This window comes from Ursus arctos, unplaced genomic scaffold, assembly GCF_023065955.2.
Source record: "Ursus arctos isolate Adak ecotype North America unplaced genomic scaffold, UrsArc2.0 scaffold_3, whole genome shotgun sequence".
Classification (NCBI taxonomy): Eukaryota; Metazoa; Chordata; class Mammalia; order Carnivora; family Ursidae; genus Ursus; species Ursus arctos.
In genome coordinates this window covers 1,220,399-1,247,962 of record NW_026622985.1, presented here as the reverse complement: position 1 = coordinate 1,247,962, position 27,564 = coordinate 1,220,399, and the positions used below count along the sequence as shown (strand labels likewise).

General features: G+C 48.2%; 1 protein-coding gene across 4 annotated transcripts in view; it reads left to right on the top strand.

The window, feature by feature from the left end:
• EGFR (epidermal growth factor receptor) overlaps window positions 1-27,564 on the top strand; it is a 204,364-nt gene that overhangs the window by 160,760 nt on the left and 16,040 nt on the right. For 2 of the 4 annotated variants that reach the window (XM_026501600.4, XM_048212968.2), the window contains exons 9-20: window positions 205-331; window positions 426-499; window positions 1,369-1,459; window positions 3,627-3,826; window positions 4,784-4,916; window positions 6,844-6,934; window positions 8,325-8,482; window positions 10,896-10,934; window positions 13,161-13,302; window positions 14,093-14,215; window positions 14,898-14,996; window positions 20,897-21,082. In XM_026501600.4, coding sequence (XP_026357385.2) covers window positions 205-331; window positions 426-499; window positions 1,369-1,459; window positions 3,627-3,826; window positions 4,784-4,916; window positions 6,844-6,934; window positions 8,325-8,482; window positions 10,896-10,934; window positions 13,161-13,302; window positions 14,093-14,215; window positions 14,898-14,996; window positions 20,897-21,082 — 1,463 coding nt within the window. The remainder of the gene's footprint in view (window positions 1-204; window positions 332-425; window positions 500-1,368; window positions 1,460-3,626; window positions 3,827-4,783; window positions 4,917-6,843; window positions 6,935-8,324; window positions 8,483-10,895; window positions 10,935-13,160; window positions 13,303-14,092; window positions 14,216-14,897; window positions 14,997-20,896; window positions 21,083-27,564) is intronic. The other 2 variants (XM_026501605.4, XM_048212969.2) reach the window with 1 other exon arrangement.

The following is a 27,564-nucleotide window of genomic DNA, read 5'->3' as shown; positions in this document are numbered from 1 at the left end:
TCTTCTCCGGCCACCGTAACCCCAAACCCCGCCGTAGTTACTGGTACCCAGCAGGCCTCCATTAACGTTGAATGAATGAACGACGGCATGGCAGTGATGGTCTCAGGGCTACAATTCCCGTCCCACTCTCCTCTGCCTGTGAAACCCTAGCTATTCTGACTTCAACATATGTGAATGGAATAAACATCTCCCTTATCTCTACAGTTTGTAATGGAATAGGAATTGGTGAATTTAAAGACACACTTTCCATTAATGCTACAAATATTAAACACTTCAAAAATTGCACCTCAATCAGTGGAGATCTTCATATCCTGCCGGTAGCATTTAGAGGGTGAGTAACAGATCAAGTTACTGGTGCAGAGAAACACAAAATCCACTTTGTTCACTGGTGACATTGTTAATAATCATTTCGTTACTTGTTTCAGTGACTCCTTCACACGTACTCTACCTCTGGATCCAAAGGAACTGGATATTCTAAAAACTGTAAAGGAAATAACAGGTGTGTGCAGCTAATGTATCCCATGAACATGAACAGAAATGGGTGTTTTAGAGAGAGAACTGGTAGCTGCATTTTCTTCTCTCTCAGCGTCATAAAACATTTCTTCTGAACTTCTACCATTAATGACTAATGACTTCTTTGATGGTTTTCATGATCACAGTTTCCCCTGCGTGTGAGGGGTGAACACTTTAATCAAAGACTTGAGTCATTCCTGATGTTGTGTGAACATGTCTAACCCTCGTCTCCTCGGCCCTGGCCGGCCGTCCTGACGACGCAGTGACTTTTGAGGGTGGAGGGAAAAGAGGGGTAGAACGCTGAGGGAACAACACAGGCTCTCAAGCCCACAGACTGCACCTCACGTCCCTGCCCGGCCACCAGCAGGCATTTGTCCAATGCCTGCCATCAGAGCTCCCCTGCCTTCATCCCTAAAAAGGGAGTAATTAGACCTAAATAACAAGACTGTTTTGAGGATTGGAATTAAGTAAGGAAAATATGTGAATCTCCTTTGTGTGATAACAGCTCAGACATGGCAGCTGCCATCAGGAGCAGAAGCAGGATGGGTCCTCAGATACGGACCCCAGCCTGGCTGTCAGGGCCGTGGCACCACGGGATGGCCTGTCAGGGGGAGATGACTGGCAGGAGAGATGCAGCGAGGGATGGGAATTCTATAGGAGAGGCAGATGCTCGCTGTACAATTGTGCCTTGGCTTCTATCTACACATGGGTATATACTCAGTGAAGATAACAAAAAGAATTAAATCAAATCTTCACCTCTCCTGCTCATATTAAAGTCTCTTGAGAATCCTAAAATGTCTCAAAAAAAGACATTTCTAAGTGGTGGGTGTCGGAGCCTCTCTTTTGCCTTTCTAGGGTTTTTGCTGATTCAGGCCTGGCCCGAAAACAGGACTGACCTCCATGCTTTCGAGAACCTAGAAATCATACGTGGAAGAACAAAGCAACAGTAAGTTGACCCTACCCAGAGCCTGGTACATTATTTGTTTATCTATTTTCAAAATAAGACCCAATGAAGAGTTTGAAAGTAGACTTATACAGCTGTTACGAAGATGCTCCAGAGAGCTGTCAGGTATCCTCCAGCCAGCTCCCACCACTGTTAACCTCTCACCTACACGTGGTACGAGTACGAAATGAAGAAATTAACATTGGTGCAGTACTGACTCCAGCACCAGACATCACTCAGACTTCAGCAGTTTGCCTGTGAACACCATGTTGCACCTGGCTGTTCTGTCTTCTCAGTCCCTTCCAATCTACAGCAGTCCCTGCGTCTACTCTTACCGTCTAGAGCCTTGACAATTTTAGAAAGCACTGGTCAAGCGCTCTGTAGGGTGGCTGATGTCTTCTCATGATTCGATTGAGGTTGTGTATTTTTGGCAAGAAGAGCACTGAGATGACATGTCCGTCATATCAGAGGGAGCTCAGAGACTTTTTAACATTAAATATTTTGTTCAGGATTTCCACTTCTCCAACTCTGACAGCGAAATACTCACATGTAAGCATCTTTAATATAGTAAGAGTAATAATGAGTTTTGTGATGGGGAAGAGTATGAGAATCTCTTTGGCAAACCTGCCTTAGAAATGGTCTGATGCGGAGAAATGTTACCTATTAATTGACCCCTAAAACAACTACCTGATATCATTCAATATTAAAGAAAACGGAATAAGTACACATGAAATATATATTACTTTTTAAAAACCATCTTGGCTGTGCACCCCTGATACTAACCACACAGTGAACATTGCTTCCCAGGAAAATCCTGTGTTCTGAGTTCTCAAAAATACTTCTTTTGCCCAAAACTCATGCAGAGATAAGAGATTTAGATCAATTTTCTTGGGTGACTGGCACGTACCCCTTGGCTTAGTTTTAGGAATTTAAACAGAAGTAGGATTACTTTTTTTACTTTTCACATTTAATGAGGAGTCTGGTGGTACAGACCCACTGGCTGCAGGTGTGGCTCACCAGAGCAGGTGACTCCAGCGTTGTCCCGTGTCTGGGCTTCTGTGGGCACAGGTTGAGAGAGAATTTCTAAACACTAGTGCTGCAGGTCTCCTACACAGGGCTGCTTGCTTTCCTCAGGAGCCAGGTTGTGGGAAGGGAGGAGGACAGGGTCAGGAGACAAAGAGAAACAAGGGGAGGAGGAATCTCCACATCAAACTTCTGTCATCTCACGCCTGATGTCTCCTCATGTGGCTCTATCTCAGCTGGTCCCTTCCCTGTCCTGGTGTCCAGTGAACTTCCTGAAACACAGATCTCTTTCCTGTGGTTTCCATTATTTGCAGACAACAGCCAGGCTCAGGGTGTCCAAGGTCTTCTGTGCTCTGGCCTTTCCCATCCTCCCCAGATGCCTCCCCAAGCCTTCCCGCTTCCAGGTTTCTGCTCCAGCAGAAGCTCCTGGTCTTCAGCACCTATCGGCTGCATTCTTGCCTTCCTGCTCTTCTGGTGGTTCAGGACTTCCCTCCCTTCAGTGTGAATTACTTTCATCCAGTCACTGTTGGTAGCTATTGATAGCCTTACAGAGTTCTAGCACAGAGCTGGGTGGTTCAAATGTTTGTTTAGTAATTGGATGGATGGGTAAATGGATCAGTGCATCAGTGGATGGAAGGATAGGTGGATGAGTGGGAGGAATGGATGGGTGAACGAGAGGTGGAAGGATGCATGCATGCACAGATAAGTAGATGGACAAGTGCATGGATAAAGGGGTGAGTGGATGGATGGATAGATGAATGAGTGGGTGGATGGAAAAAATTAACCTGTAATTTTTTTGAAGTATATTTGGATATTTGAGAAGTTAGAACATGCTTTCAATTCCCAGGCCAAAAAAAAAAAAAAAGCAGTAAATATAGTAACGACATTAACATTTATTCAGCCCCCTGTATGCCACTGGAGTTAAAAATACTAAATGAACAAGGAACTAGCTTTTCCCAGGAGGAGCTTTAAGAAAGATCTCTTGTAATTTTCAAAAGTTGCAATAAAGACTTTCTACAATATGACTTATAATCACTGGGAGGCAGTTTGTAGTAAGCATAAGGTGGTCCAGAAAATAAAAATAAAGTTTTTAGTGATATAATTTTTTCATAATTTCTCACAATGTTATGTTTCTTCTCCACTGTAGTGGTCAGTTTTCTCTTGCGGTCGTCGGCCTGGACATAACATCCTTGGGATTACGCTCCCTCAAGGAGATAAGTGATGGAGACGTGATCATCTCAGGAAACCAAAAATTGTGTTATGCAAATACAATAAACTGGAAAAAACTATTTGGGACTTCAAGTCAGAAAACCAAAATCATAAACAACAAAGATGAAAAAGGCTGCAGTGAGTAATCACTCTGGCTGATTGTGGAGGTGGTCACTTGGGTCGTTTAATTTAATTTAGAATATTCCCAAACATTTCAATTACATTTTTCATTCCTGAAGAAGGAGATTAAAAGAAAACTGTATATTCCTAATTGTGAAGTTATTGTGTGAAGTTCCTTGGAATCATTTCCAGATCATTCACATTTCACAGGATGAATTTGCCCTGAGGTTTTAGCTATCGATTATTTGTAATTTACAGAACTAAATTTTGTATTAATTATTTTACCTTTTAGCTGTAGGTTTCTCCCTGCTCACTTCAGCCTCTGATGACTACAGCTAGCAACACACACGCATGCACACGCGCACACGTATGCACACACATGCAAGCACACACATACACATGCACACATATGCACACGCTCGTGCACAAATGCAGATAGAATTTCACACGACATTGCCTAGTCTGATTGTGGAGTCACGGGTAGCTTTTGAAGCTGAGGCATGCACGCTGCCTGGTCACTGGGAGAAGATCTGAGTTCACGCCCCGACTCTAGCCTTCCTAGCTTCTAGACCTTGATCGGTTTACTTAGTTTCTTTAGGCTTGGGCTTCTTCAGTGACTCTCACTGCTAGTGAGAAATTGAAATGAAATTTTATATGTAAAACTCTTGGCATGGTGCCCAGCACGTGGCAAGGAACCACAAACCCCTGTGTTTCCATCAGCTGTGACCTTCATCAGCAGAAGGCTACCCAGGGCCCGTCCGGGAACGCTTGACTCCCAGTGGGGAAAACGAACTTGCAGTTGGCCTCTGGAGGCCAATCTGATGTCACTGCTTCTTCTAGTCCCTCCCCCACCACCGCACGTCCCTGCAGCTCAGGGTCACAGAGAACCCAGCCCCTCGTTTGCAGGTGCCGTCTCACTTAGCCCTCTAGTCACTGTGCTGTAGCTGACCCCTGGGGCTCGCTCTGTCTCCTCAGAGGCCATAGGCCACGTCTGCCATCCATTATGTTCATTCGAGGGCTGCTGGGGCCCAGAGCCGAAAGACTGCGTGTCCTGCCGCAACGTCAGCCGGGGCAAGGAATGTGTGGAGAAGTGCAATGTTCTGCAGGGGTAAGGTTATTTTTTAACCCCTTTGTTTTGATAAAAGATAAGGCCAGTTTTTTTATCGGTTTACAGTTATTCACATTGATCCTATTGCGTTTTTGTTTATTTGTTGACAACTGTTAATCAGAAAAGGAAATGAACAAACCCTATTCATTACTTAATCCAGTCCACCAATTTATTGAGTCTCTGTTTTGGAAATCTGTGATATTTTTCTAAGCCACACAGAGTTCCCAAGATAAATGGAAAAGTCCTAAGTGGTTCATGGGGCCAAGACCACAGTCATTTAGACTTTTCTTTGCAATACACTGTCCCTGGTATGTCAAAATAGATTACTATAAATTACATTTCCCGGTTAATTTTTGCTTTATGTTCAAGAAATATTGAACCGTGCATATAAATTTAAATGTAACCATGGACAAAGAAGTAAACAACCATATAACCATTGTTGAATTTATTTGCAATCAATAGAAAGTATAGTCTGTTGATTCTCTGGGAATGTTGATATTGACATAAAGCTTTGAATGTGCTCAAATAATGACTAAAAATAAATCAATACGAAAGGAAAATTGAAAGAGAGAGGCAAGCCTTTTTTTTTTTTTTTTAATTTAAAGAAAAGGGGAAATTCTGTGAGAGAGAAGGAGCCATAGGACTTATAGGTGGCTATAGGAAACCTTCCTTCTTGTTTCACTCTCAGGCTTGGACCACAGCCCGGGTCCAGAAATATGCAGGAGCGGGATCAGAAGACCAAGTACAATTCTGTAGGAACCCGTTAGCAGATAATAACCTAACAGAGTACTTTGTATCATTGACAGTGTTGTTTCAACAAGTAAGAAATATTAGTGCAATCCTTCCTGCTGCAAAGAGACATGAGTCTCATGGTTTCCACATCTTTTAAAGAGAGAAGGAATTGGGGCACCTGGGGGGGGGGCTCAGTCACTTGAGCGTCTGCCTCCAGCTCAGGCCATGATCTCAGGGTCCTAGAATCGAGCCCCACATCAGGCTCCCTGGTCATCAGGAGTCTGCTTCTCCCTCTGCCCCTCCCCCACTCGTGCTCTCGCAAATAAATAAATAAAATCTTTAAAAAAAGAGAGAGAGAAGGGATTAAAATAACCCTGTTGGTGGTAGTTTCTGTTAAGGACGCTGGTGTCTGGCAGCACTTCTCCCACAGGCGTTTAACTCAGAGAAGGGAAGGAAAAAAACAGTTGGGCGTATTTGGTTTAATTGACGACGTAAGGGAGGGCTTATGGAACATGTTGTGGGGTGTAAACACTCCTTGTTCACTGGAGTGAAGACCTGTAGTTAATTACCAGGCAGCTTTCAGCCTTAATAGCTGTCACAACTGTTCTGTCTTTTCAATCAAACATCGTCTTCTTGCTTAACGTTGACCTAGACATCTTCGAGGAATAGCAGAACTCTTACAAGCAAAATTCTTCACACCTGTGTTCGATACTTGCTGGTTTTATTAATAACCATTGAGTACGTTTTAACATCTCTCCTTCCTTTTCCTGTGCATTAATCTTCAGTTAATTATTTCTTTCCAGCTTAATTTAAATATCCACGAATCTGGTATTGGGGGAGAGGTCACCTCTTAAGGACTATTACTTTTTTCATTCATTGGCCTGTTTGCCTAATAGACAAAAACTGTGCCTTGTAGAAAAATGCAGGGAAGATGTTTGGATGATAAATGAAATTTTGTATTTGTTCAGGGAGAGGATGACCAAGGATTCAGTTAATACAATCAGTTTATGACATTACAGTATAGTCCTAGATTCCCAACTGTTACATGTTGACCTAAAATTTTTTTGCATTTCTGAGAAAGGGGATTTGTGTCCCCTGAAATTTCAGACAGATTAACTCAGACGGTTGTAACCACCCAGCCTTTTGAAGCACGATCGCTAGAGACGGTACTGATCAGTTTCCTTTCTTCTCTCAGGGAGCCAAGGGAGTTTGTGGAGAATTCCGAGTGCATACAGTGCCATCCGGAATGCCTGCCCCAAGCCATGAATGTAACCTGCACAGGACGGGTGAGGAGCACATTTGATGTGATTCACTCATATGTCCTAGGAAGAAGGCTTCCCTGCAGCAGAACCCCACGATGAGCCAACATCACTCTATAGCCACCAAAGGCAGCCATCCAAGCCCAGACAAGCGGCCTTGCGACCTCACAGCTGCATCAAAGAGGCTGTGGTCAAATGGACGTAATCACACAACCCACCCTGGGAAGCACGCATCTTCAGTCCAACACCCCTAACAAGTTTAATAACATTCTACTCTGTCACCAAAAGGAGGCCTGGGGGAGACCAGGTCCACGGTCAGCCAGTTCTCACTATTCCGGACATCTGTCATCATTGCTTCCTCATTTCAATCAGACATCATCAATTCTTATTTAGCATTAGTGCACAATTATTCAAAGCATTTTTAAAGAAACACCTAGCAGAACTTTTCAAAATTCATTTTTCTATCTACCTGATATTTTAAAGAGTTTAAGTGAGAATTCAGGTCCCCCTCACACCAATGTCCTAATTATAGTTCATTCTCAGTATTATTTATAAGGACTTCTGTGTGCATTTGAGCTTCCACAGCCATACCTAAATTGACTCATTGAAAACGTTTTTCAGAAGTTCTGTCTGAATTGGGCAGAAGGCTGTGTTTTGAGGTAGAGGCTGCCAGCGTGGCAGGTTACAAAGTAAACCATCGGTCTACAAGTTCATCTGGTGTTAGGGTGAATTTTCATCATCGAAATAAGTCAGTTGGTGACCCCAACTTAGTCGTCTCATTCTGGTGCTGAGAACACTCAGTGTTTGGACAGAACGGAGACATCAGGGAACTTCACCAACAGGCACACCCCTCCCGACCAGTTTTACTTCAGTCCCTCTGTGAAGTGTGTGGATACAACCAGAGCAGTCCCAGCGCCTTCAGTTCTGAGTTGTTCAAGGACACTCTGAGTGTGGCAGAGTCAGCACAGTGCACGGTTCACTGTGCACCTGCCTTGTCCCTAGAGAAACATGCTCGTAGGCTTTTCAGATTTGCCTCAGCAAGGCTGGCTTTCCACAGAGCTTTCCTGTAAGTTCAAAGGTGTTAGGCAAGAAAGTCCATCTGAGCAATAAAGATGTAAATTTACTCATAGGCTAATTAGATTGTTTTGACAGAGAAGGATGCCCATAATCTGTTAAGTAAAATGTAAGGAAGGATTTGGTATAGTTTTATATTAGATGCCTTTAAAGTTGGGAAGACTTTGTAGTAAGCTGTTAACAGTCGTATCAAGCGACGGCAATCCCAGACAAGCTTGTTTTCCTGCGTGAAGAACTTCTATTACCATTTGACTGTTTTCACAAAAAGTATTTAAGTAACAAGTTACTTCCATTTTGAAAGAGAAGGAAACGTGTGTGAAGGTCTTTCTCCGTCTTGGTGCAGGGACCGGACAGCTGCGTCAAGTGTGCTCACTACATCGATGGCCCTCACTGCGTCAAGACCTGCCCGGCTGGCATCATGGGCGAGAACAACACCCTGGTCTGGAAGTTCGCGGATGCCAATCGCGTGTGCCACCTGTGCCATTCCAACTGTACCTACGGGTGAGTGGAAGTTCTTTCTGTCTGCTGAAGACGCGGGACAAGACGTCTCCTGTTCTAATTATATGTAAGCCAAAAAGAAGGAGTCAGGTGGAGGACCGGGAATCACTGTTCTGATGAAATTAGATGCTACTGTGAGATGACCTTTTACTTCATGTTCAGCCACCATTTCTGCAAATCAGTCTTCCCAAGGGCCACTTCATCTCGCGACTCGATCCCACTCTCTCCCAGCACCTGGCCTGTCGCTGTCCTTGTCAGTGCCCTCTTCAGACGTGAGTGGCTTTCCTTCCGTCTGAGCTGCTCAGGTAGCCCCCCCACCCAGGAACCCCCCACAGTTGTCCTGCAGCACCTTCAGAGGCTGCTAAACCCCGCCGGTGGTCCCAGAATTTATGACTTCAGTTTACACTCACTGTGCATAGTGTTGCCTTTTGGGGACCGCCAGGCACTGTGGGGGAGAAAAAGCGAGGGAGCAAAGAGATTTCGAGCGGGGTGTGAGTTCATCAGTGGTCATTCATTAGTGATGCCTTTCGTCTTTGATTTTTGGTTCTCCTAGGAGATTATAGAGTGTGAAATAGTGAGGCCTCCTGTGCGTCCCATGGCCTGAAACAGCCTCTGTGTGTGTGTGTGTGTGTGTGTGTGTGTGTGTGTGAGAGAGAGAGAGAGAGAGAGAGAGAGAGAGATGTAGGAAGGAAGGCCCAAAGGCACTGGGGGGAAAGGAGCAGGACACCGTGGAAATGGGGGAGCAGACCCTCCCCTCTGATGGAAGTGTACAGATCCCAGCCCTTGACTGAGATAGAAAATGGGGTGCTCAAAGGCGCCCCCACCCTGTTCACAGATTTGAAGTGTAGTTCTTCATCCTTTCCCAGGCCCCCACCTCCTTTTTCTTTTTTTTTTTTTTTTAAGATTTTATTTATTTATGTGACAGAGATAGACAGCCAGCGAGAGAGGGAACACAAGCAGGGGAGTGGGAGAGGAAGAAGCAGGCTCACAGCGGAGGAGCCTGATGTGGGGCTCGATCCCAGAACGCCAGGATCACGCCCTGAGCCGAAGGCAGATGCTTAACGACTGAGCCACCCACGTGCCCCCCCACCTCCTTTTTTAAATTGAAGTCTAGCTGACACACAATGTGATATTCGTCTTAGGTATGATTCGACAATACCAGATGTTATGCGGTGCTCACCATGAAAAGTGTGGTCACCACCTGTCCCTGTACAGAATTATTCCATTATTGACTCTATTTTCTATGCTGTGCTCCTTATCCCCGTGACTTATTTATTTTACCACTGGAAGCGTGTACCTCTTCACTCCTTCACCCGTTCCGTGCGTCCCCACTCCTTCCCTCTGCTAACCACTGGTTTGTTCTCTGTATTATGAGTCTATTTCTGTCATTTGTTTGTTCATTGGTTTTGTTTTCTTAGATCCTATATATAGACGAAATCTTACGGTACTTGTCCTGCCTGACTCAGCATCATGCTCTGTAGGTCCATCCATGCACAACAGCATGAGTTGTCTTTTCCGTTTAATGAGAATATTTTGCTTTCCTACTGGTGTTTGTATTGGCAAATGCTGCTGTTCTTCAAAGCCAGGGTATTCTGCCTTTTTACATCATCCTGTAATCAAAAGAAGGGATGGTGGCCTCCCCCACTAGAATGGGAACCCAGCTGCTCAGGAGTCATTGAAGACCAGTGCTGTCTGTGGTGTATGCAGCACATTTCGGTCATGGGGGAGGGGATGAAGCCAGCCCCCCCCTTGCTCCTGGCTTTCTGGGTCTGAAATCATCACTGCCATTTCCCTGCTGCTGAGACTTGTCTCACTCCTCGGTTCCTCCCCACCTGCTCCTTAATCAGTATGGCTCTAGTCCTGGGTCCTCTACGCTCTGGCCCGTACTGACGTCCTGGAGCCAGATATGAGACAGCTGTACTGTATCACAGATGCTCTTGAAAGCTTTTCAGTAACAAAGGCAGAAACTGTCCACTTTGCTCGATGCTAGAACTGTCCCTGTCACAGAGTACACACTCAAAAATCCTTGCTGAGAGAATGAACAAATGAATAAATGCAATGTAAATAAATGATTAACCAGTGCCACAAAATTGGGACTCATGCGATTTTCATGATTGGAGAGTAATTTAAACATGTTGCCTTAGGACTTAATAAAAACTCTATAAGGGGCACCTGGGTGGCTCAGTCAGGTAAGCATCTGCCTTAGGCTCGCGTCATGACCCCAGAGTCCTGGGATGGAGCCCCATGTGCTTCTCCCTCTCCCTCTGCCCACCGCCCCCCCCTCCCGCTCATGCGCGCGCGCTCTCTCTCTCCAAGCTCTCTCTCAAATAAGCAAATAAAATCTAGGAAAAAAACATCTCAAACTACTGAAGAAGTAGAATGATTAAAATGTGTGTCTTTCTCTCAATTCCTACAGCTGTGCTGGGCCAGGTCTTGAAGGCTGTGCGACAAACGGGTACGTGTTATAGTCATGTCCACTGGACCTTCTCAGAAATGACCCAACACCCTATGGGCAGAGATACTTTCCCGCATTTCTGATAGCCCTGTACATTGACAGGCTCTCCCCTGCGGACAGGGCCAGCATAGCACCCCCAGCACAGACCACCCTGCCGATTGCACCCCCGCTCCCCTGCCTACCTTGTTGGTGTGCTTCGGTGGGCTGGGGGGAGGCAGGGTGTGAGCACTGGGACCTGCTCTGTGTGGCGCTAGAACTCCGTGCCCAGTGCCTCTCTTTACACGGAGCCTGTCTCCGCCGTCTTTGGTTACACGAGTTTTGTTGGAGCCTTCTACTAGCTTCTCTTCTTTTCATCCTTGCTGACCCAGTGGGTCCCATCTCAGAGCTTCAGGTTTGATGACAGAGCTCCAGCTTGGGGGGATTTTCTCCCCTGACTAACCATTTCCAAATAATGACTTCCTTTAGCATTTCCATGCTGATTAATTCGCCATCATTACTTGAAATGCTGCACTAAGAAAGGCAGAATTGGGAATTCCTGGTCAGACTCATCAGGAAAGAGTGTGGTATTATCAATTAACAATGTCTAGCAAGGAATTGAAATCATGCGCAAGGCACCTCTTCCATTTCTAGTAAGGTCTACACAAGCCCTTCTTCAACAACCTGCCCTCCATGTCGGCTGACTCTTCTGCCCCAGAATTAGCCATGATAATAAATCCCACCTACTATCAAGTGAAATGTGAAAGATGAGTAAGGCAGTTTCTCAGAGATAAAGACTTCCTTTCATCCCTTCGTCTTTGCTGAGCCTACATCAGCAAAATTTGTCCTATCTTCACACTTCAATCAGTACCTTTGTAATGAGGTTTCCCATCAGAGCCCCACCTTGAAACAGTCAATGACTGTTCTGTGTTATATTGACTCTTTTTACTTTTTCTTCTTTTTATTCACTTACCCTTACTACAGCTCCCCATGGAACACATACTCTGTAATAAAGTGTTCTTTATCGTTCTAGTGTTCCTTTCAATATAGTAAAAACTCATCAATGCAAACTGCATTAATTGGGGAGATGGCATAATGCAGGAGACAACTTTTCTCTCACTAAGGAGAAAGTGTTGTAAATATTGTCACACAGCACCTTTGACCCACTTACAAGAAATTTGTAAGAATGTTGGGGTATTTATGTGCTCATGATACTAATCAATCTTTGATATGCTTTAACATTTCTTCCTGAAAATATGAAGTTTGCCAGAAGCTCAAATGGAATAGAATAATAATTTTATTAAGATTCTAAATGCAGAATCCAGGAATTCAGATGGTTTTTTTCCCCCAGTGAACTCCAGAACCTTCGTTTTGAGTTTTTGCTGTCCCTGAAATCAAGCACAACCTCAGCGGGAAGAAGGAGGGCAGTAGAGTGGTTAGCTGTTACACAGTGACATCACTCATTTATGACAATGATGTTTTTTATGTCGAAATCCTACCACTTTATAACCTCCCCCAAGCTTATTCATAAAGCATTCCACAGGGCTGTGGTCCCATCTTGAAAGCCAGGACCCTTCTAAGAGGCTTAACATTATGGAGAGGGTCCCTTCGCCCAGGCAAGCCAGGAGACAGTGCATGTTGTATGCGTGTGGCGTTCCAGGCTTCGAATGTATGGAGATACTCTGGGGAAAAATGCAAATTCATATGAAAAGCATTATCGAAGTCTGAGTTATGTTTTGAATTGTGTGGTTTCTTAACAGATTAAAATAAAATTGTCGGGCACCTGGGTGGCTCAGTTGTTAAGCGTCTGTCTTCGGCTCAGGGCATGATCCCGGAGTCCTGGGATTGAGCCCCACATCAGGCTCCTCTGCTGGGAGCCTGCTTCTCCCTCTCCCACTCCCCCTGCTTGTGTTCCCTCTCTCACTGGCTGTCTGTCTCTCAAATGAATAAATAAAATCTTTTAAAAATAAAATAAAATAAAATTGTTATATGGGGATGTCCAGATGATACCTCAATTTAAAAAAATGTAAAAAAAGCTGGGAGGGAGGATCTTCTTATGCTCAAGAAAGTAGAAACACTACCCTAGAAACTCTTTGCATTCTCTCCTCTCTTTAGAAGCCATGTGGTATCTACTTTCTGAGATAATGTTAAATGATGTCAAGGTATCAAAAAATGCAGAAAATAATAAAATGCCAACGTAACGAAATCTGTCAGCAAACCTCACTTTCCCATGTCTCCCTCTCGTTCCAGGCCCAAGATCCCATCCATTGCCACCGGGATCGTGGGCGGCCTCCTCCTGGTGGTGGTGGTGGCCCTTGGGGTGGGCCTGTTCTTGCGCCGGCGGCACATCGTCCGGAAGCGCACGCTTCGTAGACTGCTGCAGGAAAGAGAGGTAAGCGGGTGCCGGCCCAGCACACCCCCCAGTGCCCCCCCCAGTGCCCCTGCCCCAGCACCCCAGACAGGAACAGGGGTTCCCCTGCCAAGTCTTGGCATTCCAGATTGTGTATCTTAAATACGTATTTGTAGGACTGCATTTTATTTCTTATGGTGGAAAAAGCAGGAAGAATCTCTGAATGTCCCATTAGAAACGATTTGGTACAGCTCCGGAGTGAGAGGAGTCTCACAGCTGGGTACAAAGCCATGTGTAACACAGTCCTGTGTAACACAGAGCGTGCGTGTATGTATGCAGAAGGGCTTGCGAGTAGGAGTCTGCTGGTTCCTGTGAAGGCACACGGTTGAGACGTTACTTTGGAAAATCCCATCGTCTATACAGTGCTGTTGCTTTTCGAGCTGTGTTTGTGGCTCACTTGAGTGGGTCCTCAGCCGGCTTCCTGTGTCCAGCAGGGTGTCAGAAGCCAGAGTCCCTGGGAGGAGAGACACCCAGCAGCTCAGAGCATGGAGGCATTTGTGTTTTAGGGGGCCCAACACGCCACCAAAACGACCGACCCTGTAAAAATCTTCCTCACCAAAATTCTCTCAATCCAGCTAATTGACTGGAAAGCGAACTCTCATTTGTTGAAATGGAGCTGTTCTGTTCAAGGACACCTGTACCAGGGAGTCCCTTTGTCAACATACCTTCCATGAGGTTCTTTGAGAAGGTGTGCGTTTCTTCTTTCAAGTAAGCAGGGAGGGTTCTTTGTGTGAGGCGCCTCCACGTGGACCTTCTTCCTTGTCTCTCACAGCTTGTTGAGCCTCTTACACCCAGCGGAGAAGCTCCCAACCAAGCTCTCTTGAGGATCTTAAAGGAAACAGAATTCAAAAAGATCAAGGTGCTGGGCTCTGGAGCATTCGGCACGGTGTACAAGGTGAGGCCACCAGACACCAAGACTAATGGGGACACAGGTTGGTGGGCAAATCCAGAGTCCTGGTCTGTCTTCTGTTTATCAGCCTCATCTACTCTTGGTGTTGCTCACGGGTTGGGAGATTCCAGTGTCTTCCCCGAGCTATCAAGAGGAAATCTTTTATAATCATGGCAACAAATAAGTGGTCCTCAGGGACCCCTACACAGGCATCAAAGTTGTCACAGACGACACCATTGACTTCGCAAAGGTTGGGTGGCAGAGACAGAGTCTGAACGAGGGCTGCCCATCACTGTGACAGCTTCCAGACAAAGCCCAGGTCAAAACAGCTCCTCTCAATTCATTTTTCTGGATCCTATTACAAAAGGGCTGATTTCAGTTAGGCCAACACCCGATATCTCAGGATTCTGGACAAAATGATCCACACTGGTTTTATAATTGGCACAGGCTTCGGGTTTTTTATCTGACGACTCTGATTCATAGACCGTGATAGTAGAAGAGCTGCTGAGATGTCATGGCTCCTGGCACTGGTGGCCTTGGAGCGCAGAGCTGTGCTCAAGGTCCCTCGCCCTTTGGGACGGTGTCATTGGTAATGTCCATCTATCTCACGAGTCAGCATATTGCATAATATGCATATTGCATAATATGACAAGTGCCTGCTAATGTCTTCTCTCCCTCCTCGTCACAGGGACTCTGGATCCCAGAAGGCGAGAAGGTTAAAATTCCCGTGGCCATCAAGGAATTAAGAGAAGCCACATCTCCAAAAGCCAACAAGGAAATTCTTGATGTAAGTTTCTCCTTTGTTCTCTAGTGTCCACAGGCCTGGACATCGGAAGCCACATTTTCTGGGGTCTAGCAGCACATTGCCCTGTTTTAGACTTTTTTTCATCACCACATTCTAAACGTTCACATTTCGTGTCTTTTTTCTTTCTGGCTATAGTTGGTATAATTCCCTCTCAGGGCTTCTCCTCTGGAGAAAAGGCGCATCTTCCATTCTACTCTCTGTCTCTCCCAAGAGGATAGAAACTCACACCCGTTGGATGTCCACCAAGGGCCAGTCTCAGGGCTGATTGCTTTGCACACACTGTCACAGTGAGCTCTCCCGACCAGCCTGTGGGACGGGTGTCAACGCTCAGCATGCTTCGCCGGCATTGAGAGCCTACGCACGTTTACGTGGTCGGCATAGGATTCCGGCCCATGGCTATTTCTGCCTCTGAAACTCATGTCCGTTTTGCTCCACCAAGTTATCTTTGAAATGGCCTTTTTAAAGGTGCCTAGGATTGCAGTAGGGTACTCTATAAACTCTATAAACTGTTGCCCATCTTATGTACTTTCCCCCCAAATAATTTATATGTTGTTTCCAGTGTCCTTTGTTAGTTTATGGAGTAAGTCTTTGGAATGTTCCACAAGATTATCTTTGTGTCTTTACCTTCAGTTCCACTGAACTTTCTGCACCTTCTCTGGATCTCCCCTGGCCAATAAGGGGGCTACACCCTCTTCAACGGAGGTTGGCTGAAAGAGGGGCCACCATGGGGTGTGGCAGAACCCACTTCAAGGGATGCTCAGGAAGGTCCAGTGGACAAATGGGGGCTTGTTGTTAACACCACTGGCCTCTGATTGCTGTGGGTCGATGCAAACTTTTGCTGTCATCCCAAGGCAGAGCCAGAGAAAGAGAAGGGAGAGAGGCTTAGCGGGAGGTTAGGGAAACAGAGTCAAAGAAAACAAAACAATAAAAAAACAGCTGCCTCAAAAATCTAGAGAATTTAGTTATGTACAGTTGGGAAGGACAAAAGCCAAATGTAATATTCCCCACTCTTGCTTCTAACCCACAGAATATATACCAAGCAAAGCAAACATGGGCCTTTTAAAAAAACACTGTGTTTAGACACAATGAACTTCCCACTCTGGACTTCAGATTCCTCCCACAGGCTTTCCTCCTTTATCATTATGGGGAGATTCCCACCCTGGCACACTTCTCCATGAAAGATGATGTATTAATAAAATGAAATAGCAAATCGCACACATTGAAGATATACTTGTCGAGCAAAATTATCTTTCCTTTTAATGGCTTACAAGTTAATGTGAACTCCTATTAACATTACGTCAACTTATCGCAGCATAACCACAAGATATATGTTTGTGACGTCTCTTCACCTAGAACCTAAAGGTCCTTCACCTATACTGTTAAAAAGAAAATCTTTTTTTTTTTTTGCAGAATTTGCTTCCTTAATTCATTCTTCTCATTGAAGACATTCTAATCTCACAAAATGATGTAGAAGTGTGAATTTCGCAATATTTACAACGCAGAGTAAGGGTGCTTTTGAAGACAATAGCTCTGCTTTGGGAGGAAAGTAGTTTTCAGGGCAAAGGACCTCCCGGCCTCCTAAAACTGGGGGAAGTCCACTTTTGTGGGGTAGAGGAGGGGTGGAAGATCAACACTGGAAAGTCTAAAAAACGAGTCCCTGTTTCCCTCTTGTTCTGCGTCTCTCCTGCTCTCTTCTGCCTGCATTTTTGGAGAAGTTTTTTATTTTTTGTTTTGTTTTTGAGTTTCCCCCCGTGTTCCTGGGATATAATTGGCATATAGCATGGTGTAAGCTTGATGTGTCAATCAAGATGGCGTGGCTTACACGGTGATTACCGTAGTGCGTTTCGCTGGCCTCCTTCACCGCCTGTGGATACATCCATTGTGTATGTAGATACGATAAAAAGAAAAAGCAAAAGAAGAAAAAAGTGTCTCCCTGCCATAAGAACTCTTACAATCTTCTCTTTTACTTTCTCGTATACCGGACCACAGTGGGAACTGCTCCTTTTCTCCCTCCATTATTTTATTCCTGACATTGACTCTGGTTTCTGCTTGACTCTTGTCTTCTCTCATATCAAACATCACCGCTGTCACAAGTCCTGGGTGACAAACTGGTGGCCTTGTCCTTTGCTTTTTCCTGAAGCTCAGTCTGCCCAGAACTCAGCAGTCCCATGGGTGCAGGGTGATGCCTGGGCAATGGGGAGCCCCTGAAGGAAAGGAGGACCAGGGACAGTCTGCTAAATTTAGGAAGCAAATGCCAGTGATCCCAAGGCCAGTTTTTGGTTTTTTTTTTATTTAAATTCAGTTAGCCCACATATAGTACATCATTCGTTTCAGATGCGGTGTTCAGTAATTCATCAGTGGCGTATAGCGCCCAGCGCCCATCACATCACGTCCAAGGCCAGTTTCAACAGTGAGCTGAGGAGCAAATGAAATCTGGGACAGGACAGCCTACGGGGCTGCATGTGTCCTTTGAAATGCTTCCACTCACCCAGTACTTGAGGCTCTTGGACTCCCCCTCGGGGAGGAGGCACTGAGGACCAGCACGCCCACACTGCAGCCTCTAGTGGAACTGCTGCCTGTGGCTTAGTTAACGGGACAGTGTCAGAAACGTAGGGGCATCTACTTTTCATTCTGAAGGCTAAGCATATGCCTTTCCTGAAGGAGTTGAAAATCTAGTGAAATCCTTTCCCCCAATTCTGAACCCAAAATAGTTCACAGATGAGGGAGACAAGGCAGAAGGAAGGCACCAAAGATCATTTTGGCAATTGGGACCAAATAATAGACTTTTCAAGGTCACAGAGCCTCAGAGACACTGAGCCATGGGACTCAGACAGCAGCCGTGGGGTCTCTGGACGTGGGCGCCTGGCCGGAGTGTCCCGGTCAGAGATTGTTGTGGAATACCAGGCATTCCTGCTGCCAGCCACGGTACACCTTTGAGAGTCCAAGACAAACAGCCCAGAGCAAAGCTCACTTTAACTTCTGCAAGCACCAAACAGGACACACGACCAAACAGCGTCTCCATTGTCCTGGGGGTGGGGCGGAAGTGATGACCTAGTTCTGTTGCTCTATCTGACTTTAATGGGATGGGGATCTGGCCAAGCTCCAGGCTCTGTGTGGCCTGACACCCACGCCCGGTGCTCTGTTCCCCGACCCCCGGGTCCAGGTCAGCTCCTCACGGCCCCGCAACAGATGGGCTGCTCAAACTTGCTCTGGTTTGCAGATTTTTCTCCCCTCTAAAATGAATACAATATGTTTCCGAATCTCAACCAGATCTTGAGAAAATAGGAACGGCCAGAGGATTTCTTTGGTGTTATGGTTGTACAGTTTCCCAGACTTAGGGGAGAGACGTGATTTGTGCTTTTCTGGCAATCACATGGCCTATTAACTTTTCCATAGACTTTCCAGTTTAAATTTAGGGCAGGCAATGGAAAAAGAATGCAAACATGTATGTATGTGCTGTGTGTGTGAGACGAGGTCTCGGGCTTTCTGGTAGCCTCTTCACCACCGGAGCACTCAGCAGGGCATCACAGGAGACCACGGGGCACAGCACGAGGGTGACGAGGGCGCTTGCAGAGGGTGTCGCCCTCGTGAGGAGACCCATATGTGGGCCCAGCTCTGGCACAGAGTGTTTCCAGAAGCCGTTTGCTTCCCTGGGCCTCAGTTTCCTTCTCAGATGAGTAAGGGCCACAGAAGAAATGCATACGCGGGGCTTTCCAGTTCTAACTTTTTATCAGCAGCCCCTCTCAAAGGTTCAGGGATGTTTGCAGGTGCATAAGTATCAAATGTCTACCCTGCTCTTTAATGTTGTGATGTGATGTTTACAATACAGAAGAAAAGAAATGCCGCCCTTCTTGCAAGGAGACGGCCTTACCACTCAGGAAAGCATCTGAACAAACGTTCTGCAGCGAATATTAAAAGCTATAGGAATTTTTGTTGCTGCTCACAGAAGTGCATGGTCTCTGATTTGCTTTGAATTTGTGGCTTTGTATGATTTCAGTGTAGTTCAGTCCTGACATTTTTGAGGCAGTTACGTGCCTGGTTCGTGTTTGGTACCACTACAAAGACAAAAGAGGAAAAGACGTAGGCCCTCGCACGGCAAGGAGGTCCTAACCCAACTTGCGGGGGCAGCAAGAACACGTAGGGGATACGGAGGCAGTAAATCAGCAGGTTTGCCACGAAATACAGCACTAAAAAGCACTGGGCCCACGCTGGGAGCTGAGAACGCAGTCCTTTCCTCGAAGAGCTCGGTGGGGAGGGAGGACAGTTTACAAAATCATGCAAGCATTCAAGTGCAGATTATGATGCCTGCTCCAAAGCCCTCGGAATCCCCTGGAGGGTTTGTTTGCACAGATTGCTGGGCCGCACCTCCTCGCTTCGCACACAGTAGGCCTGGGTGGGGCCCAAGAATTTGCATCTGTAGCAAGTTCCCAGGCGGTGAAGAGCCGGCTTCCCCAAGGAAAAACTGCAAGATACCGGTTGAGTTTAAGACTGGGGAATCCGGAGGGCCCCTCGGAGGAGGAGTCCGCCAAGGAAAGAGGAGGTGGAGGGCATTCCAGGCAAAGGCCCTCTTGTGGGCGAGGGCCTCAGGCAGGCTTGAGAGAGCTGAGCACAAGCAGGATGAGGAGGACTGGGAAGGGGGGTTTCTGGGGGAGGAGCTGCCCAGAACCATGAGGCCAGAGGGCTGCTTAAGGCAAGAAACAAGGTGTGATCCGGTCTGTGTTTAGGAGTCCGTGTATGTGCCCCCCCCACCCCCAGCCCCAGTCTGTTTCCTGGTCACCTCTGGCCCCTTCAATGCTCTCATCCCAAGCCTCCCCCACCCCCCATCCCCCTCCTGGTGCCCAAGGCCACATTCCACCCACAGGAGGGCTGGGAATACCAAAAGGAACCTCTGAGCTCTCTCTTGCAGCCCATGTGGTCCCTTTCACAACTGAATTAAAAAAGGTCACCACCTTTTGTGTTTGAAAGAGAGAATTTATGGGAGGAAATTGAGGATTCCCTAATTCTCGGTCAGATGGAAGAGAGGGCCCCTGTTGTGTGCACACTTGTAAATAAAACCACTTCTTCTGCCCTAGAATAGGAGAAGGGTGAAAATAAAGTCTGTAGTCTTGGATCTGTGTCCAAAAAGGCTCCCGCCTTGGCAGCCAGTCAAACGAGGGGGTGCGCTTTGCAGAGCAGCATGGTTTCCGACCTGGAGACTGAGGCAAAGGGCAACACAGACCACTGCTGTTCAGAAGTGAGTCCTGAGCAGCCAGCAGTCTGGGATCACTGAAATGGGATGCCATCTGTCCAGTTCAAAGCCTGAAACAGGCCCACTGGAGGGGCGTCTCCGGCCTGGGTGAGAAGCAAGTCTCCCTCCACGGCCACCTGCTGGCTCGGCGACCTCCGCTGGGACCCCTCAGCACTGCACCTCTGCGTGTGTATCTCGATTCAGTGGGAAAGTCGGTATCAAGCCTCAGGGACGCAAACGTGGATTTCTGCAGGCCCGGACAACATTTCAAACTGCAGCAGCTTTACTTAACCTGGGACAGAGGGCTGCCCCACAAGGGCATCAGCAGCGCTCAGGCTCAGAGACAGCAGGTCCCATTGCATTCAATATTTTGCCGCTAGGTAACGGGCCTTGCTCTCTCTGTCAAGGGAAATCCTTGCATTGCGCTCAGAGGGTGCTGTTTTCCACAGTGACGGTCATTTCACAGTCTAATATGTATGTAACGTGTCTGTTGCTCTAAGTGTTTCGTGAGCTCCCCTGTCCTCCTCCAGTACACATTCGAAATCCGGTTTGTGCCTCGCTTTGTTGGGTTTTTTAAACCTGAAAAGGGGTCTGTCTGCCTCTCCCTTTAGGTGCGGACCCTTTCTAACGCTTTCCTGTCCTCTTCTTCTCGCAGGAAGCCTACGTGATGGCCAGTGTGGACAATCCTCACGTGTGCCGTCTCCTGGGCATCTGCCTGACCTCCACGGTCCAGCTCATCACACAGCTCATGCCCTTCGGCTGCCTCCTGGACTATGTCCGCGAGCACAAGGACAACATTGGCTCCCAGTACCTGCTGAACTGGTGTGTGCAGATTGCCAAGGTAAGTCAAGAGGGGACCCTACCCGCAGGGGTGTGCACGGAGCAGGCGGCCGGCTCGGAGAGAAGGGCAGATACTCCCACTAACCGGCAGGTGCAGCTGCCCTATTAGCTCCCTCATTTCCTGGGATGACACGATCGGAAGAGCAGCAAGGGAAAAATAAAGACAACCGGAAAATCAACAATTAGGTTCTCATTCCTGGGATAGCTGAATTTGCCAAGAGGGCGTGTGTGGGTATGTGTGTACCCAATCAAACTGATTGCCTTTCGCGTCCAATCAGGGCCTGCCCCACTGCATGGTGAAGATCCAATTATTCAGCCACATTTAAACAGTGTTCGCTTTATTAGGTGCTTAGTATGGTTTGATGCTAGTGTTATTTCTCGGGTGTCCCTTTTGTTGAATATTAGGGTAATTTGTAGTCAAAGAGGAGCTGTGGCTTCCACCCCGTCAGGACTTGCTAGCAAGGCAGGCAAGGAAGCTGAGGCTGGGCTGGGCAGACCCAGAGCACAGTGGTGCTGTGAAGACGGGGCAGGTGCTGGGTACGAGACCCGCTGTGCAGGTTGGAGGAACATTAGCAGGTGAGCTACTGCTTTGCTGGGATTCCTCATGTGCCCCCCCCCCCATGAACAAGCTCGTTCCAGAGCGAAGAAGGGCTGAGATTGCAGCCAGCGGACAGGTGGCCCCACCCGCGTGCTGAGGACCGCCGCGTAGCCCTGTGCTGGGTACTTAGCTGTTCACATGGCCTCCAAAGGACTTCATACTTTCATCTCAAACTTCTCCCTCCCGATCCGAGCACTGCACCAGTTACTTGGAACCCAAATAGCTAAATTCTGTATTTTCTTCTGGCTGTTTGACTCCATTGAATTCAGGGAATTTGTGGGCAGGTCCCTTTCTGAGCGTGCACGTCATTGCCCGTTGGCTCCCTCCACAGAGGGGCAGGGTGTGGAGGGCTGTGCCAGGGCCACGGAGTCAGAAAGCCTGACTTCCCCCAGGCCTTGTCTGGGTCCTGACTGCTCGTCCGTCCCCTGGTTGTAGTGGTAGTCGGCTTATTCCAGTGCCATCGCCCCCGGAGGCTCCCGATTCCTCGTTGGACCACCGCCCATCCCCTGGTGTTCTTGTCCTTCTGTGGCCGTAACCTGGTCTCAGAGCAGAGGACTTATTTGTCGGCACTAGACAGTGGTCCTGGAAGAGGTTGTGTGTGCCTCGGATGCTGTGATTTCATGCAAATGCTCGTTATTTCTGTGTGTGACTGGATTAGTCTCCTAAGGCTGCCACGAATTACCACAGATCCGTGGTGGCTGACCGCAACAGAGAGTTATCCACTCACAGTCCTGGAGGTCAGTCCAAAATCAAGGGGCAGGCTGGGCCATGCCCCCCCCCCCCCCCCCCCCCCCCCGCGAAGGTGCTCAAGGCAAATCCGTCCTTGCCTTTCTTTTCCGGTGGCTCCAGGCATCCCCGGGCTCATCCCATCGCTGCCTCGGTCTTCACACAGCCTCTTCCCCTGTGTCTGAGTCTAAATCGCCTTCTCCTTTCTCTTAAGGACACCAGTCACCCCTAAATCCAGGATGCTTTCATCCAAGATCTTTACCTGATTGCATCTGCAACACCCTACGTCCAAACAAGGTCACTTTCTGAGGCTCCTGGTCGACATGAAACTTGGGGCCCCATTCAGTGCAGAACAGCGGTTTATCTGGACGAGGCAGTCGGCAGCTGCAGGCAGGTTTTACTGAATATAGAATTACTCCCGAAGGTCTACTCATACGCAGACTCTTGAGCCCAGAAATTCTTCCTTAGCTCTCTTCCCTGATTATCTACGGCAAGAAACCGAGAGTATGGCCCCCCATACAGACAATGTTACCTGGCTTTGTTTGCTTTTATTTTTTTTTTTTTAAGATTTTTTATTTGTTTGAGAGAGAAAGCAGAGTGAATGAGAATGCAACTGGGAGGGAGAAGCAGAGGGAGAAGCCGACTCCGCACTGAGCAGGGAGCCCGACGTGGGAGTCCATCCCAGGACCCTGAGACGGTGATCTGAGCTGAAGGCGGACCCTTCACCGGACCCTTCACCGGACCCTTCACCGACTGAACCACCCAGGCGCCCCGGCTCTATTTTCTTTTTAGCATATATTGCTAGCTGGGAAGATCTGGCTTATTTACTGTCCCACTTGAGTTTGTGCCCCCTGCCTCCAGCTCGGCAGTGAGCTCTGTAAGGATGGTGTCCTGGCCCATTTCCTCCTCCCTGCCCCCGGGGCAGGGCTTGCAGAGCTCTGCACACCAGCGGCCAAGCTCCTGCCTGATTCTCAAGGCCAGGTTCACCAGAGGGTGCCGAGATAGGTAGCGTCTCTTCTCTCATTGTCTCCTGTCAGGCCACAGCTCCGCGAAAGGGACACTTGTTGTGATGGGGCACATAGCCTCAGCGAGGTTTGTCAGCACAGAACTGTGCTTGCGATTCCAGCGGACTACAGATTCCAGTCTCGATTCTGGCAGTGATTGACCACGTGACCTCAGGCAAGCGGCTTAGTCTTTTTCGTGCCTGTCTCTGGCCATCGTGAGGTTCTGCACCTGTCCTCCCGGGGAGTGAGGATGACACCAAGGTAGCCTCTGGCAAAGACCCATCACGGGTCCCATACGCACGCGGTGCTCACTAAATGTTCTCTTTGTCCGTTTCTTTCCCCCTATTTTGGCTAAACTAGGTTGGACTGATGACTAAACTCGAAGCCAAAGCCTTGTCTTCATCTAGTTCTGCAGCAGCTTTTTAAGAGCCCCATCTCCTGTTTCCAGGTCTTCTCTTGTTCTTGAGCTTCTCTCCTCTCTCTGCTTTGCAACCTTATGTTTCAATCTGCCCGACCACTGCTGTCTACAAAGTTGGGAACTTATTTTACCCTAAAAGTCAGCTTCCAGAGGCAAGATAGAAAAAACACACAGACCTCAATATGCCAGTGGCCCCAGGAAGGAAGGATTCATCTTCGTCTCAGCCCTATGCAGTAGGAGTTACCAAAGTTCCTGAGCTGAGTCTCCTGAACGTTTTCCAGATAGTTCTCTGTGTAGGATAGTTCTCTATGTCATTTTACTCACGATTTCAACCTGTAACTGAAGTCCACTGTTGTGCCTCTTGTACTTTGTTTCACTTTGCCTCACGTTGAAGCCCTTCCGGATTGTGGTCGTCAGCTCTCTGCGATAGATCTCTTTCTAATTCAGAAGAGAAACCTTTTCCCACTGGATGTGAATAGCTGGAGTGATGGAGCGCCTGTCCCCGGAGGGAACGGAAAGGCGTGATTTCCTCCATTGTGAGGAGAGAAATTTGCTGTTGGGTTAGTGACTTTTTATCTAAGTATTAAATAGTTTTCTTTGTAAAAGTTGGAAGTGAAACTACCCAGAAACGGTCAGTGGCTGACCGGAAACTGAACTCTTGGCCCTTTCAAAGTGGGATTTATTGACTTATAAATGTCCTGCCTTGGTTCACAAAGGCATGGACTCTCTTGGGAAGTTTTCTGAATATCGATGGAGAGCTGGCCACCGTTACGCAAGCTTGTTGTCCTGGTAAACTAAGAGGACAAATTCTGTCACCTGGGCAAAACGAAATGAAAAGAAAAGCAAGTAGCTAGGGAAGGAGTCAGGACGGGACGAAGAGCCGAAGAGAGGCCCTCGCCAAACAGGGAGAAAATGGGTTCTGTTCTCCGGCCTCAGGAGCTCGTGGAGACACCAGCTCCTCCCCGATCAGAAAGATCCTTGCCCCCTGAGCTCCTGGCTCACGAGGCCCTGGGCAGCTGCCGCTTGCTGGGCCTTAGATCCTTCAGGAAGTGTACCCACTCTTTTCTGGCTGCATGAGCCAGCTCGTAAGTCCCACACTCTATCTGACAGCACAATAATGTCGCAAAATGATCTAATCGGAAAGGTCCTATCGTCTCGTCCTCCTGTCACTTGGAAAACGCTGTGTTGTGGCTTCTTCCCCGAGAGCTCGCGTCACAGTGCACGTTACTTACTACGAAGCCCTGCATTAAATAAAGCTTCCAGACTGTGATTAATCTGACAGTTTCCCAAACCTTTGGGACAAAAGAGCTTTCTTATCACCTAACTCAGATTAAGATCTCAGATTTGAGGTCTCAGGTAATTGACAGAAGTTGAGGATCCTGGAGGTCGGGCCCTGGAGGTCAGGCCCTGGAGAGGTTGGAAGATAGCTGGCGGGAGGAGAGAGAGAGGCTCTCGGAAAGTCACGTCTGCAGCTTCATCCTCTGACTACAGCTGTATATGCACCAAACTGTTTCAGTCCATCTAGGAGATACAGTTTGATAAGGACAAACTGCAAAAGACAGTTCAAAGTATACAGGATTCCTTAGTTTGGTCTAAGTTCGGTTGGAAAAGCCCCAGGTGTCTTCATTGGCCACACATTTGTCAGAAAGATGAGGGCGTGCGAGCCACTAATAAAAGGGGAGGAGACAGGACAGGCCGAGCCATTTGTAGGTTGTCGTGTCCACGTGAGGGCAGGAAGGGGGTCACTCCACCCAGATGTTGCCAGAACAGTCTGGGCTGCCTGTGTTCAGTTCTGGGTGCCCTGTCATCAAACCCATGTGGACAAACTAGACTGTGGTCATGAGAGGTGAGCAGGGGTGTGAGAGAAGGAAAATCCTGCCGGCCAAGGAACTAGAAACGGAGCTATTAGTCTAACCAGGCTGTGGTGGGGAGGAGACACGCACGCAGTGCACAGCCTCCTGGTCCCGGCCGGGCTCTGGCCTTCACCCCTCAGGTCTGCTCCTTCTACGCTGCAGGTCAGGATTCATCCAGGTGCAGCCCCCACCCCACTGACTGACCATGCAGCCCACGGGTGCTGATTCACCCCTGGCCTCTGCCGCCATCCTCAGGCAGGAGGACTTACCAGAGGGGACCCCCTGCCAGCTCCTAGGCAACGAGACAGATGGGTGACGGAGCCAGATGGCAGGTCCTGTTGCCAGACATTCCAGTTATTTGGATTGCTTTTTTGATTTATTCTTAAACGTGCTGCAGAAGATTACAGTTGAATTTAATCAGCCTGAATGATCACTCTGCAGTGTCACTGAAAAGCCAGAAGTTACTGTGGTATTAAAATACCAAAGTACCGGGGCGCCTGGGGGGCTCAGATGATGAAGCATCTGCCTTCTGCTCAGGTCATGATCTGCAGGTCCTGGGATCGAGCCCCATGTCGGGCTTTCAGTTCAGCAAGGAGCCTGCTTCTCCCTCTCCCTCTGCCTCTCCCCCTGCTTGTGCTCTCTCTCTTTCTCTCTCTCTCTCTCAAAAAAAAAAAAAAAATCAAAGTATCAAAATACATTTATCTGCCAGCGTGAGGAATCGTGTGCAATAGAAACCCTAAATAGGACAGAATTTCTTTTCTCCCCAACTTACAAACCCGTGAGGGAAACGGGTCCGTGCAGAGCTCACAGTGCTTCAGGGAACGGGTGGTCCGAGCAGGAGAGAACAGGGTGCCTGCAGGACGCTCTCCCACAGGCTGCCAGGAAGGGCATGTGGGGGCCTGTGCGGGGGGTCTCAGTCTGTCCGCCAGGCGCCAGGTGCTGGGAGGGCAACGGAAGGGCGGGTGGAGGAGGTGGGCAGGCAAGCCAGCCTGTCTCTGAGCCTCAAGAGTTCTGGGCTGGAGACTAAGTAGAGGCCGCCCCCATCCCGGTGGTGCCCGCGGTGAGAGATGACCATCGCGCCGTGGTGACAATGCAGAGCGGCTCAGTGGCTGAGAGACACTGCGGGGAGGGACGGGCAGCAGTGCCGAGCTGGGGAGGACGCGCGGACACCCCGCAGGGCCCGGCATGCCCACACAAGAAGACAGCTTCAGCTCAAAAGCAGAGGCTGCTTCTCCGGAGTCTACGCGTGATCAGACTCGCTGGGGAACTATAATCTCGGCAACGACCTAAGTCAGGCTCACAGCAAATGGATGGAGAAGGGGGGACTTGGCGTTTAGGAGGAAACCATGACACTCACTAGCCCCGACGGAGGCCTGTTGCCGGGCCCCATTCTGTGTTCTGCATGGCTTCACTTATTTAACTGATGAGCCCACTTTACATACAGGGAAACTGAAGCACCGGGGTGTGTCAGTAACTTGCCAAGGTCTTGAGCTAGTACGTACCAAAATCAGGATTGGACCCCAGGCAGCCTGGCTCCCAAGTCCACGCTCTTGACCAGCACTTGCTGTCACGGCTCAGGGCAGAACCCGCAGGCCGGTGAGCCTGGCTGCCTGCCGTGCCCGTCCCAGTACGATGTGGGTGCTGTACGAGCTCTGTCTGGGATCCTGGCGCCTTCCTACCCCTTCCAAGGGCAGGCGCTCAGTGGTGGGTGAGCCACACTGTGGATGTCCTTCTGCTGTCCTCTCCACTTCCTGCTTTGTGCCATTTCTGTCTTCCCCAAGCCAGGGCTCACCCGGACTTCTCCCCGTGGCGGTTTATGAAACAGAACAGAAATGGATCCCATTCCAGCCTCTCACTCTGGACTCCTCCCAAGAGTTGTAGGAT